This window comes from Aquarana catesbeiana, linkage group LG03, assembly GCF_042186555.1.
Source record: "Aquarana catesbeiana isolate 2022-GZ linkage group LG03, ASM4218655v1, whole genome shotgun sequence".
Classification (NCBI taxonomy): Eukaryota; Metazoa; Chordata; class Amphibia; order Anura; family Ranidae; genus Aquarana; species Aquarana catesbeiana.
In genome coordinates, this window is record NC_133326.1 from 633,472,970 (window position 1) to 633,486,729 (window position 13,760).

General features: G+C 41.4%; 1 protein-coding gene across 3 annotated transcripts in view; it reads right to left on the reverse strand.

The window, feature by feature from the left end:
* Positions 1-13,760, reverse strand: part of LOC141133236 (adhesion G protein-coupled receptor E3-like) — a 114,912-nt gene that overhangs the window by 47,860 nt on the left and 53,292 nt on the right. For all 3 annotated transcript variants that reach the window (XM_073622492.1, XM_073622493.1, XM_073622491.1), the window contains 5 exons: positions 12,106-12,170; positions 7,982-8,065; positions 5,095-5,263; positions 1,694-1,807; positions 1,435-1,595 (listed from right to left, as the gene is read on the reverse strand). In XM_073622492.1, the coding sequence (XP_073478593.1) occupies positions 1,435-1,595; positions 1,694-1,807; positions 5,095-5,263; positions 7,982-8,065; positions 12,106-12,170 (593 nt within the window). The remainder of the gene's footprint in view (positions 1-1,434; positions 1,596-1,693; positions 1,808-5,094; positions 5,264-7,981; positions 8,066-12,105; positions 12,171-13,760) is intronic.

Below are 13,760 nucleotides of genomic sequence, written 5' to 3' on the forward strand. Positions count from 1 at the left end.
TCTCCCGCTGGCTCTACGTCCATCTTAGACTGTACACTCCCAGTCCGCTCCGGCATGCCTCTCCCAGCTCTCATGAATATGCCTGTCACTCACCAACACCTGGTGGATCCCTCCTGGAGACTTGCCCAGCAGTATTCCCCACTGCCCTCTCTTGCTCCTGTTCAGGACACCCTTGGGTTGTATGGTGTTCCCATTCAGCTTCGAGCCCCTGGTCCAAGGTCATCCCCCCAAAGTCAGGGGCTTCCTCCATGGCCCCGACAGCCTAATACTACATCTCCAGTTCTTCCACCCAAACAACTCCTCCCCAGCTGGGCTGACTCTCAGTATTGCCCCTTGCCAATCCAAGTTGGGGATTGGTCAGGGCTCCTTAGAACACCCCAGACAGCTCCACCCTTATTCCCCACCTTCCTTCCTGAAGCCTCTATAAGCAGAAGGGAGGTAATTGAAAGGTGAGACTAACTGTGGGTCACCAGCCTACTCTAGGCCACTCCCAGCCCAGAGATCAAAAACAAACAGGCCTAGCTTGTGGCTAGGCCTGCCTAAATTTCCCTGTACTAGAGAAAAATCTACCTCTAGCACCTACCTAAGTTAGAGGGTGCTACAGTTATATCTGCATACTTTTCTCTGTATGGTTGTCTATATTCTGAACACATTCAGCACAATGGCTAAGTGGTTAGCACTTCTGCCTGGCAGTGCTAAGATTGTCAGTTTGAATCCCAACCATGCCACTACCTGCCTGGGGTTTGCATGTTCTCCTTGTGCCTATGTGAGTTTCTTCCCACACTCCAAAGACATGCTGGTAGATAAATTGGTCCTAGTATATGAATGTGAGATTGGGACCTTAGATTGTAAACTCCTTGAATGTCAGGGACTGATGTAAATATGTAATATACTGTATATATGTGAAGCCCTATGTAAATTGATGGTGCTATATAAGTACCTGTAGTAGTAAATCCATTAAAAAAAAAAATTATTTGAAGAAGCACTGAGGTCAGTGTGAAACGCACGCATCACCTCCTGGGTTCGGACACTCTGTCTTTGTTGGCTGTCATTTGCTATTTTTGGAATAAAATTGTTTGAACGTTCCTTTAGTGTGCTGTTCTTTTCTTCCTATTGATCATCGGTGGTGGGCCGTGGCTTGCACCCAACGCATTCGAATTGTAGTGATTGCTTGCCTGGAGCAGCGTCTTCCTTATTTGAATCTACCGGCAAAACTGCACCAAAAATGTTTCTAGGACATACATCTGATCTCCAAGGAAGCTAGAGCAATACATGTCTGTACAACTGGCTGGCTGCTGGGAGAAGGGGTAGTTTGGGCAGACTCAAGGATATCTAGGTTTATGTGAATCATCCTGACCCAGGTCAAATCTTTCTATAATGGCCAATATGCATACAGTGTGCAGATATCAAACTCACAGTTTTACTTGTACCGACCTTTAGCTGATTGAGGTAGAAGGCCACTGGAGGGTCCAAGTTTTCTGTATTGGGATTGGTGATGGCTCCACTTATTATGGGGGAATTGATCTTCTCTGTATTTTCATGGTCACTTTCTCCTATTTCTCCAAGTCCTTTATAGGTGATTAGGATTGCTCCATCTCAATAAAAAATAAGTACATGCAATAAAGACAGGGAACTACAGTCTGTACACTAAGACAACCACTACCAGGGCATGCCTATATAAAGCTGTACTCACCAGTATTTCCAGGCACATGTGTGCATGGCACCCTCATGGTGTTGTCCACAACAGTCAGAATTATAGAAGGGGCTCCTTTACCACACAGATCCCTGGAAACCTTCATCTGAACCTCTGCAGCAGAGAAAATGGATAATAAAAGAGATTGTATACTCAAATAAAACTGGCAATACATGAATGATGCTAGATGCTACATTACATAACTGACCAAGCAGGCAATATTTTAGCTAGGTACATATTATTTTGACAAATGAGCTTTCTCACCAGCTTCGATCGTAGAGGTAAAAATACTTTAAAGTGGTTGCAAACCCCTACATATACTGTGATGGAGATATTGAATTCCATATTTATAACAATGAGATCCAAGTGAACCATTGCAAGGACTCCAATTAAACTGCCGTGCCCCAGTATGCGGGCATGTATATCCTACACTTCAAAGACATGCTGGTAGGTTAATTGGATCTTGTCTAAATTGTCCCCAGTATGTATGAATGTGAGTTAGGGACCTTAGATTGTAAGCTCCTTTAGGGTAGGGACTGATGTGAATGTACAATGTATATGTAAAGCGCTGCGTAAATTGACGGCGCTATATAAGTACCTGAAATAAATAAATAAATATATATATATATATATATATATATATATATATATATATATATATATATATATATGTATCTATGTGTATCTATGTGTAGGTGTATATATATATGTGGGTATATGTTTTATAGGGCACAGCTAATGTAGTTCTTCCAGTACACTGGTGGGAACCAGGGAAGGTCTCCAGGTTTAATTGAATCAACTCACCAGGGGGCCATTAACATGCTAATGTCGGGACTGTTTGGGCTGGGAGATCAAAGGAGATTGTTCATTAATTCATAGACTGAGAGGCACCAAAAGTTTTACTGTTCCAGCAATGCTAGCATGATGTTTAACTGGACTTGAAATTACAGCCAATCAGAATTTGAGGCAACTGTAAACCAATGAGCAAGTAAGCTTCAAATGTAGCCAACCAGACTTTGAGGTAACTCTGAACCAATAAATGTGTGGCATCTGTTGATTGGTGGAGAATGCATATAAAAGAGGGAGAGAGCTAAAGGTTCTGGCTCTGTGTCCATCCCCAGACCATCTAGACAACATGCTGTCCGCGTAAAGTATACTTGTATCTCGGAGTTGTTTTAGAATATTGTATAGCCTGTGTATGTCCATTGTAACCATTTCTGAGTCCAGCCTAGATTTTCTTTGCAGCCTAAAGCAACACTGTACTTTTGGCATCACTTGAGATATATGATAAATTCTAATCATTCTAGCTTTCTTTTCTGTGTAAATAAATGTAATGGTTTATCTTTTTGCCCTATTATCATTCATTTTTATTCTTATATAGACAAAGGTTTAACCACTTATTGTTGTATCGTTAATCGTTTAAGTGAGGTATAAACATTTCCAAAACAATACCCAGTGAAGTGACTAGCCTCAGGTGATACACAGAGATAAAACAAATTCTCCTACATACGATGTGCCTGTTTATTTGTCTTCTCTTCTCTACAACTGTTTAAAGTGCAGAATTTTACAGCTTATCTGAGCTTTCAGAAAGCAGGGGGCAACTCTGCAGAGCTCAGTGAGAGCTGTTTGGAGACAAGGGACACCCCCCCACTTCCCTCCTTCACACATCACATGATCAGAGCTGGGGCTGTCAATCATAGGCTGTGTGCTGGAGTTCCCTCTACTGTCACCTTTTTATCTCTTGGTGTCGGGAAAGCTTGTCAGAAGTGACTCATACAGACAGCAAAGGAACGAAGTGGTAGACAGAAATAACACTTAGTGCTCTAGATTGAGACAGAGTTTCTCAACCAGGGTTCCTCCAGAGGTTGCTAGGGGTTCCTTGAGCAATGAGCAATTTTCTGCCTTACAGATAAGTTCCCACTGACACCATTGATCTTTTTCACTATCTGTAAGTGGGTAATTCTTCCCAATGACTACAAGTGTAAGGAGCATTCTTCCCACTGACCATCACACTAATGTATCATGAGTTGTAGATATAATCATTTTTAGCAGGGGTTCCTTGAGACTGAAAAGTTTTTTCAAGGGTTCCTCTGTGTTGAAACGGTTGAGAAAGGCTGCTATAAAGGGATTTGCTTGGTTCATATTTCGTGTCTGAGGTTTACAACCACTTTAAGCTGACCGTGGAGCTGGCAGGTATAGGATATGGAGCTGACTGACCATAGGCAAGTGGGAACAAAGACAGAACAGGAGCTGATTGAGGACCACTAGTCAAGAAATAGACAGAAGTCTATTTAGACAATAGTCAAGGCAAAGTGGCATCTGAGCATGTATTTGGGAAGGTGGGGGAGGAGCCAGAATAGTAACTAGTTGTGCACCTGGGAGGCAATATTTAGGCAGAGTAAAAGTTGATCATGATGAGGGTGGAAGGCAGAGAGGAGTAACAGCTTCACATGGAACATTGTGAGAGGCAGAAAAAGGGGAACAAAGATACAGTGAAAGATGACAGAAATCAGAGGATCATGGATGGGAGAACAGAGGAGAGGTAGAGGTTGAGTTGACCATGAACATGGGGAAGAGAAAGCAAGGCCACATAGAGAAAAAGATCATGCATTGGAGGAAGATAGAGAACAAAGTGAGATATACTAGTGTTTGTTCCACTGGGAGTGAAAACACTGGTCATAGATTGGAGTGGGGTGGGACTTCGTGGACAGGGCTAACCATCTGCAGGACATATTTATGAAAATACAAATCAAATTGAATATATTCTTGGGAGCTTGTCTCCAAATTGGCAGCCTGGGACCCGTGATGACAGTGTCCAAAAACAATATACTACAGAAAGGATTGCATTGTGGAGAACAAGGGGCTCAGAATACCAGATGCACTGGAACACAAAAACAATGACAGGAAAACAGCCAGAGGGCTGCCTGAAGGGAGGGAGAGGAGTCATTTCTCTGGCTCCTTCACTTGTGAGTGTAAATTTCAGGTTATGCTACTGAGCCCTGTAAACAAATTACTTCTTTAACAGAACAGATAAGTAGAGCTTGGACACCTGAAAAGGAGGAAAAAAGCTCCACCTCCTGGATGAATATGAAAATACAACATTTTCATATGCAATATTTTTATTAACACTAGAGAAAAAAATATATTTTAGCCCTGACCAGAACAAAAACATGTACGCAAACCCACTAAATATTCCCCTTAATGTTAAATAGAGATTTTAAAACATTCTTTACAGAATGGATTATTATTACAACTTCAAATTTTCACACTCAATTCCAAAAAACTCTCTGAAATGACAATGAAAAATGTAAACTTGATTCTTTCAGTTCATCTCCAACTCAGCAACTAGTAATTCAAACTAGTAATTCAAACCTTGGAAGTAATTCTACCTGCCCACTTACCTAGCTCTGGCGTGCTGATGTTACGGTTCTGTAGATCTTTAGAGAACTTTTCCAACAGTGAGTTCTGAACACTATTGACTATGGAAGTGACAGCTAAACGTTGCTCTGAGGTGCTCAAGTTGGTTAAGGCAACATGATTGAGAACACTATTTAATTCCTGGACCACTTGCTATAAAAATAAAAGACAAAGTATGAAAGACATTCAGAATAAGTACTTTTTTTCCATCACCTGGACACCCCCCAGAAGAGAGACCAAAAGATGCTAAAAGTCCTGGATGGATAGTGTCACCTTATATAAAATATATTTTCTCATTTTATTTATTTGTTAAAATTTACTGCTGAAGCATGAGATGAGCACAGAACCACTCACTTAGCTGGGAGACATAAATACAACTAAAGCCATAATTTTACTTAGCACTGCATCTTAGGTCTGTCCTGTCCACACCTGTCCTCATTAGTGACCTTTAAAGTGAGACCACAGCTTCAAGCCCATGCCTGATCAACAAGTTTTGTCTATTTGCTCATGCCCTGGACAGAGGTCTGTCTTGAATTCTGTCTGGCTTGCCTTCAGTCATTTCCTGTATATTGTTTGGACTGTGTTTACACTCAGCTAGTCTGAGCTATTTCTAATCATCAGTCTTTTACATATGCTCTTGTGTATTTCCAGTCCATTTACCCATCTAGAACATTGACAATTGTTTGTCCACACCTGGCCTGGCCATCAACTGCCACTCTCTTTAATTTTCTCTGACCATCAGTCTAAGGACTTACAATGCTCTGCCATCTGTCCTGTTTTCTGTTGCCTCTGGCAACACAGAGGTCCTAACAAACTCCATTATAAGTGATCGATCTCTGCTAAGTGCCTTAAATGTTCATACAACCAGTAATGAAAATCTCTTCTTGAAGAATTATTGAAGCCATGTGCCCATTCTGGACCTAGGATTCAGGGTACTCCACAATGACACAGGAATTAGTCTGAACCAGGGCTTTTTTTCACGGGGAACTTGGTGGAACTCAGTTCCACCACCTCTGGCTCAGACCCTTTAGTGCCTGCTCACCACAATCACTTGTAAACACAGAAGTCTGGTTTCTGTGTTTACAAGTGACAGCTCTGCACTCTGTATGTAATGCAATCCTGGTATTTAATGCCCCTTTAAGACCCTCCTACTGTTTTCGTGAAATTTGACTGAACACACCCACTATGTGATGTGATTTGGAAGGTGTGTGTGTGGGATGAGTGGTTTTGTGGGGCCGTGGTTAAGTTCCAGCACCTATTGTTTGAGAAAAAAAAGCCCTGGTCTGAACAATTATGAAAGTTAGAAAATAATAATGTTTAAGCTGCAATTCAATTTCAATTCAAAGTAAATCTGTCTTGAGGAAAATACAGGGGCTGCTTTTGCTGTTCTCTTTCTCAAAATGCAAGTAACCAGCTTGACCTGCTAAAGTTAATACTTTGAGACCCTGATCAGGGACAAGTATGCATGTAAGTTTACGGAAAAGTCAGTAAGAAAAGTTCTATATCGAAATACTTGTTTCCAGTAAGCAATTAAAAGTACTGAAGCAAAAGCATCTAGTAAGCATTTTCAGACGGAGAGCCCCTGTTTTTCTTTCCTCGCAGGTTTAATACTTTAGTGACTGTATAGGATATGCTCTGAAGAAGCTTGCCAAAGCGAAACATGTAAGCATCAGGTTCATGTAGTAGCCGTAAGAAGGATAGCGGGACCACCGACTGTCTACACAGCCATATACAGCTTCCTTTTTCCCTTCCCTCTGCTCCTCCAATCCCTCTGCCCTCCTAAACTCCACTTGGAGACCGGACACTGTAGCAACAAACAGCGGAAATACAGCACTACAGAGAGAAGTATATCTCCCAGAATGGTGGACTCTCACATCCATTAAGTGTGGATTCCCTGCAGCGGCGGTGACGGAAAACAGCTGATCACAGCGATCCTGTCTAGATGCCAACAGAGGGAATTATCTAACAAGCATAAGAGACGGTGAGAAGTATCAAATTCCTCATTTGCGGTTTATATGTATTTTGTTATAAGCAACTAAATCAACTCTATGCTACACTCCACACAGATAATATGTGTCATTGAGCAACCTATATTTTACAAAACGAAAGCTGTTTCTGCAACAGGATGTTTAAGAGGGATTAAAAGAGGAACATTCCACATTGCTACAATATTACTAAACATCCCTATTTTCAAATACTAAGGACAAGTATCACCTTGAATAATCAACATGGACTGTACTAGTCTACACAACAACTACCCATACTTGTCTTTCCAGGTATCCCAGGATATTTAGATCAGCAATCACATTTGATCAATCGATCGACTGTGATTGGTGCATATATGTGCATGTGAGAATGAGGTATGCAAGGTGAATATGTTTAATGGTGGCCACCGCTATTCCTCTTCAGACATTAGGTCTTTTTAATATGGTTTGGATTTAGAGGTATTTTGTTTTGTACGTTTATATTTTTGTACTGATACACTTTGTGAACTCATTAGTTTACTTGGTAAGATCTGTTACTAGGATAATCAATAAATTGATTAATGGCTATATAACCGGTCTGTCCTCTTTGAAGAATTGCTGCTGTGTGCTATACACAATCTGTTTTCTCTAGATTATAATTAATTCAGAGGACAATTAAAATTTGGGGGTCTCCAATAAGAATTCAGTTTTGGAAACACCCCAAACATACGGTGGAACTGGGTGAATCTCAGAAAGGCGGGACTGCAATACGGTCAATCTGTGCCTAATTGAGAACACCAGGTGCTATTAAGAAAAAATTGCAAACCCTCTCCATTCTTTGTTTTCTATTGATGTATAGGATATGTGCAGCTACATAACAAAACGATCAAAACAGCTCTTTTGTTACCTCCACGGAAATGTTGGTCTTAGTGGTTTGACAAGATTGTTCCTGAATGCGAGCATTCTCCCTCAACAAAGAGCAAAATGCATCCTGTAGTAAAAGAGACAATATGGCATTTACATTGATGCACAGTAAGACGTTTTCAGTCTACTTGCGGAAAGAAATTATCATTGGCTCTTATGGCCATTAGATTTCTTTTTGTGCTGTATTTTTCAGTTAAAGTCCATCCCAGGGCAAATTTTCTGCACATCCATTCCACTTCCAATTATTCACAATTAAAAAAAAAAGGACACTTTACTCACCCAGATATGTCATCATGTGACACCCTCAGTCATCCAGGAGCAAAGACTGAAGATTCACCAGTGGATCAAAGGCCACCACCAACTGGTCTTTTCATCATGCTGCCGCTAGAGTCTCCAGGACCTTGTGAGAACCCTACAGTTGGACCCAACTGGAAGTGACCACGTCACAAAGCAATGATGTGGGCAACCAAAGAAGACTTGGTACAGAGCCTATCACATGACCATAAATTCAGTTAAGTATTTGGGCCATTTAGATTGTGGGGTTTTTAATTAATGGGGCACGTTTGGTGGGAAACATCCCTGGCCAAAATTTTGCTTTATTTATATTCTTTAGACATAGTCATCAGAGTGGTAGACATAGTCATCAGAGGGTTCCTGTACATGACCTTGTAAATACTTCACTGATGGACCCAAGTGGGAGTGTCCATGTCACTAAGCAGCGACTTGGGCACCAGCAGAAAACAGAAGACTTGTGACGAGACCTGTCACATGACCATGATTTCAGGTGAGTATTTGCGCCATTTAGAGCAGCAGTCCCAAATTTTTCTAAACAAAGGGTCAGTTTACTGTCCTTCAAACTTTAGGGGGCTGGACTGTGAAAAGTGGAATTAGAAAATGCCTCAGCATCAGTGGGAGTAAACAATGTCCCATCATCAGTATTAGTGGGCGTGAAAGTACTCTATTGTTGGTATCAGTGGGAGGAATAATGCTCCATTGTTAGTGTCAGTGCAAGGAAAATGCCCCACTGCTTATGTAGTGCACCCCCTAAGAAGTCGCAAATAGAATGGAATCCCCCACCCTGTACAGAAAGGCACACCGTGTCTTCACAAGTAAACTGCAGTCAGGAAACAGTCCAGTGCTTTGTTTTGTTTTGTTCTATTGAGGGGAAAAAACTTGGATGGGGATAGGGGTATTATGGGATGCCCACTTGCAGAACTCTTTAGGGACAACTTCTATATACAGTCCATATACACACTCCTCAGCTTCCTCCAGCGCATCACTTGCTTGCAGCACAAAAATCAGAGGACCAGCTGGAACACTTAGATGATCTGACAAAAAGGGCTCAGTCAGATAAAGCAAAGGCCCATTACAGGCAGGGACCGTGGGCCCCCTTGGTTGTGTAGCAAAGTCTCAGTGTCCAGCTGTCCTTCTGTGGCTACTGAACCCAGCATCACCTCTTCAAGCACTGCCAGCCCACCTGGCTGCAGCTGCCCCTTTCACTAGCCCTCCTGTCTAATCTTCCACAGTGCTCCCAGACTAACTCTGCAACCATCTCAGACTGTACTCCCTAGTCCTCTCAGGCTGTCTCACTTACCAGTGACCCAGCTGTCTTCTCCCTGGAGATCTCCCAGACATGCACACTGGCTCCTACTGTCCTCACACCTACTTCCATGCATCCAGGAAGGATTCCTCTGTGTGTTGTAGAGGGTCCCTTCAGCACCCAAGCCCATAACCTGAGGTCATCCCGCCTCAGAGTGGGAGGCTACCCTCAAGGGTCTCCGACAGCCTCCTTAGCACTCCACCTCCAGCTTCCACCCAAACTCTCCTCCCTGCTGGGCTGACCCTGAGTAATTATGAGGTGGCCTGCCCCCTGTCAATACGTCTGTTGGAGATTAGTCAATGCCCTCATGAATACTCCAGGCAGTTCCTCCTAACCTCCCTCCCATTCTTCTGGAAATTTCTCACAGGTTCCAGAAGTGGGGGGGGGGGGGGTACTAGAGATGCTGCCTGATGAGTCATACCAGCCTCCCTGGATCACTCACCCTGACCCAGATTCAATCACAGGCTTTGCTGCCAACCAAGCCAAGCATTTTACCTACATGAAAAAAAAACCCTAATACTACCTGCAGTAGACAATAGCTTTATAACAGTGTGAAAATAGCACCTTAAGGACTAGATAAAGGCAAGCAAAGGCTACACCTGGTCCAGAGCCTGCAGTTTGGAGACCACTGAGCTGGAGGGAGAGTTCTGTTTACTGGGGGAAGATACCTGGCCAGTGTTTGGCTTTCTTTTTTTTTTTTTCAATCAGGTAATATTTAATAAAACTTTTTTCCATTTCTTTCCAAAAGAAAAAGAAACATAGGTATGCGAAAACTTGAATCGAAATTGAACATAGTCACAGTGCATTCCAGTTTACAAGCAAGCAAATAGTTGAAGTATAATGACATGCACATTGTAATAATCACATGACCCTGAGAGTAGGGGCTTAAAGGGTAAGGCATAAAAGACTGTCTGGCTCACAACTTTAAAGCCAAAGTATAGACTATATAACACAGAGCAATAGCATACCTCCTAAAAGCAAGGAGACGTTAAGGACAAAGTGTAGGTTGATCAGTAGATGATGACCTTAGAGAGCAAATTTTCTTGGACATCCCCTGTGCTGATAAGTTAATTATTCTCTGCACAAGGTATGAATCACAATAGTTCGCCATTGCATAAGAGTCAGGGGTAGATGATATCCATTTCTGTAAAATGTGTTTTCGGGTTATAAATAGAGTACAAGTCCAAACAATTTTGTGGAATTAAGTCTTATGGGATAATGCCCAGAATGACAAGTTTAGGGTCTAATGGGACATGACAATATCCGAGATCAATAAGCACCCAAAAAATTGAGGGGCAATAACGATAGAGTCAGAGTTTGGCTTTAATCAGATCATATATACTGTTGATCAGCTGACAGATCATTTCTATTTACAAATGAACAAGACAATACTACACCCAGTGGCAGACAAAGTCATTGAAGGGCCCCAGTACATAATGTATTTTTGATTCCCTTATTATATTACTGCTGAAGTACACTTCACCCTATATAGACAGATAAATTGATAGATGCATACTGGCAAAAAGAAGCCTTTTTCATATCCTGAACCCTCTTATTGTCAATTATACAACTAGGGTCTGACATTGAATGCCACCCAGATCCCACCACTCGCTGGGCTCACCAATAGTATAAATGAGCCCTTAGCTAATAGCAGGCCCTTGTGCAGCTGCACAGTCTACACAAATATTCTGTAAACCCGGTGGTGGGATAAGATCATCTAGGGGCCAGGGCGAACATGCCAATTGTGCCCCCCCATCCTCTTCGCTCATCCCCCCTCCCAACACAAATCCCCCAATTCACCACTCCTAGCACACCTCCCTAAAATGACCCTCCTAGAACAATTTTTACACCCTACTGCCACCCAAATTCCCATTCTCAACACAAATCCCCTCCCCCCAATCTCCTTGTGGTGCCCCCCCCACCTCACATGATACCACAGTGCCCAGGGCAGCCGCCCCTCCTTCCCTCTGCTTGTCCTGGCCCTGTTTAAACCCTTTCCACCAAAATCTTTTTGGGAACCAAATTTTTGGGGCTCCTTTTTATATATATATTTTTCTGTAAACATGGACAGAAACAGGTGAGGAGCTCAGATATGTAAAAGTAGAAAGTCAGAGTTTCAAATATATACATATTACAAAAGTGTTTCTGTTTTTTGAGAGAGGATTTAGACAAGAATTTCAGGCAAATCTCAAAGAAATATGCAGTTAAATACATATATATGAGCTGCACTACCTGACAAATGTTTTGAGATACTGTGACTCATATGCAACCTATGCTACTGAGGTAGTTCACAACTCATTGTGGTGGTGGTGGTGGTGGTGGTGGTGGTGGGGGGGGGGGGGGCACTTGGGCCTTCAGTGGTATTGGACCTTTTCCCAGCACTGCTACAGGCTCTGATTATAGAAATTCAGCTCTCCCCAGAACCAGCTCTGCAAAGCAAGAATAGAAGCCAAAGCATCCCAGTACTCCAATATTATATCACAGAATTACTTAGCAGTAATACACACCTGACGCATGGATTGCGCGCATTCCTCCAGCTCCTTGCTATACTGTGGTTCACATCTCTTGTTTTCTGGAAAAATATAAAAGGATACATTTATCCAACACTTTATGATCAAATGTGTGGACATCCCTCTGAGTTATTTCGTTCATTATTGATTCATTATTGATTGAAAGGGTACTGTTAATGTTACAGCATAGAAAAACATTTTAGACCTCCTTGTGGAAGGTTTGGGGAAGGCTGTTACCTGTACCAGCATGACTGTGGAATTTGGTGTGGAGGAACTTGAGTGGTCTTTACAGAGCCCCTAACTCTACTGGGATGAACTTGAATGCCAATGTCTTAGAATGACCTGGAATGCTGACGTCTATTGCACTATGGTGTTTAAAGATTGCAAAATCAGTCACACTTCTGCATAGAAACCAATCAGCTTCCAGGTTTTATTGACAAAGTTTAATTGAACAAGCTGACGTTAGAAGCTGATTGGTTTCTTTGCAGAAATGTGACTCATTTTGCACTCTCTAGCAATGATGGTAATCAAAAGTGATCAAACATGTCTATTCAAATTTAAAAAACTATCAAAATATATGAAGTGAATATAAAATAATACAGTCCACAGCCAAAGAATATATATATTTGCTAAATATATATATATATATATATATATATATATATATATATATATATATATATATATATATATATATATATTAGGTGATACATCATTTAAGAATATAGCTCACAAGATGCTGTTGCCATTCACTCTCATGTCTGGAAAATATCACTTTATTAAATGTTATTGAAGAGCTGCTTGTACAGGCCAATCTCCACCCAGATTCATAGAGACACTCTCCACATGTGGGAATAGAAATTGAGACAGAGCCTCCAATAGTGTAAAAACACCTTAAGGTAATCAGTTTATTAAAAGTAATGCACTAACATTATAAATTATTCAAAATCGCCTGGTTAAAATTCCAAACATGCCAGGTGACTGACTCAGTGTTGCGATTTCCTCATAGCTTCCTTCGTGCACGTGGAGTCACCATCTCTGCGTTGCCGTGTAGCCACATCCTGACGTGTTTCGATACTTCGGACTTCGTCATCCCCTAAGTTAAACATCTAATAAAGCAAGATTTGCCAGACACGAGAGTGAATGGCAACAGCATCTGGTGAGCTTTATTCTTAAGGGAGTGGAATTGGCACACATCACTTGGTGAAGGATTTTTGTGGCTCAACGAGATTTTGTTTCACTATCTTTTCATCACTTTAAATTGGACTGTACTACCATATCGATTTGCATATGTTGGAGCATATATATATATATATTTTGGATATGCCATATGGACACTTCATTATGTATGGGTGTTTTATGTTGATCATTTCACAATGCTAATATTTAGGAGATTTGTAGATTCATTTAGTGCGATACTGTGGAATTATTTGTCTCTCTCTCTTTTTTTTACATTGACATTTGTTTCACCTCATTTGCGTATTTGAGTATTTTTCAAGGTGAGAGTTCCCGTGAACACGGAGGTGTTTAAAGTTGGAAGGACACCATATGGTTTCACATTATTACATATGGATTCATTCATATTAAGGAAGTGGACTTTTTCTATCTATCACGATTGAAGATTATTGATTTATCTCCCAATACAGTATATA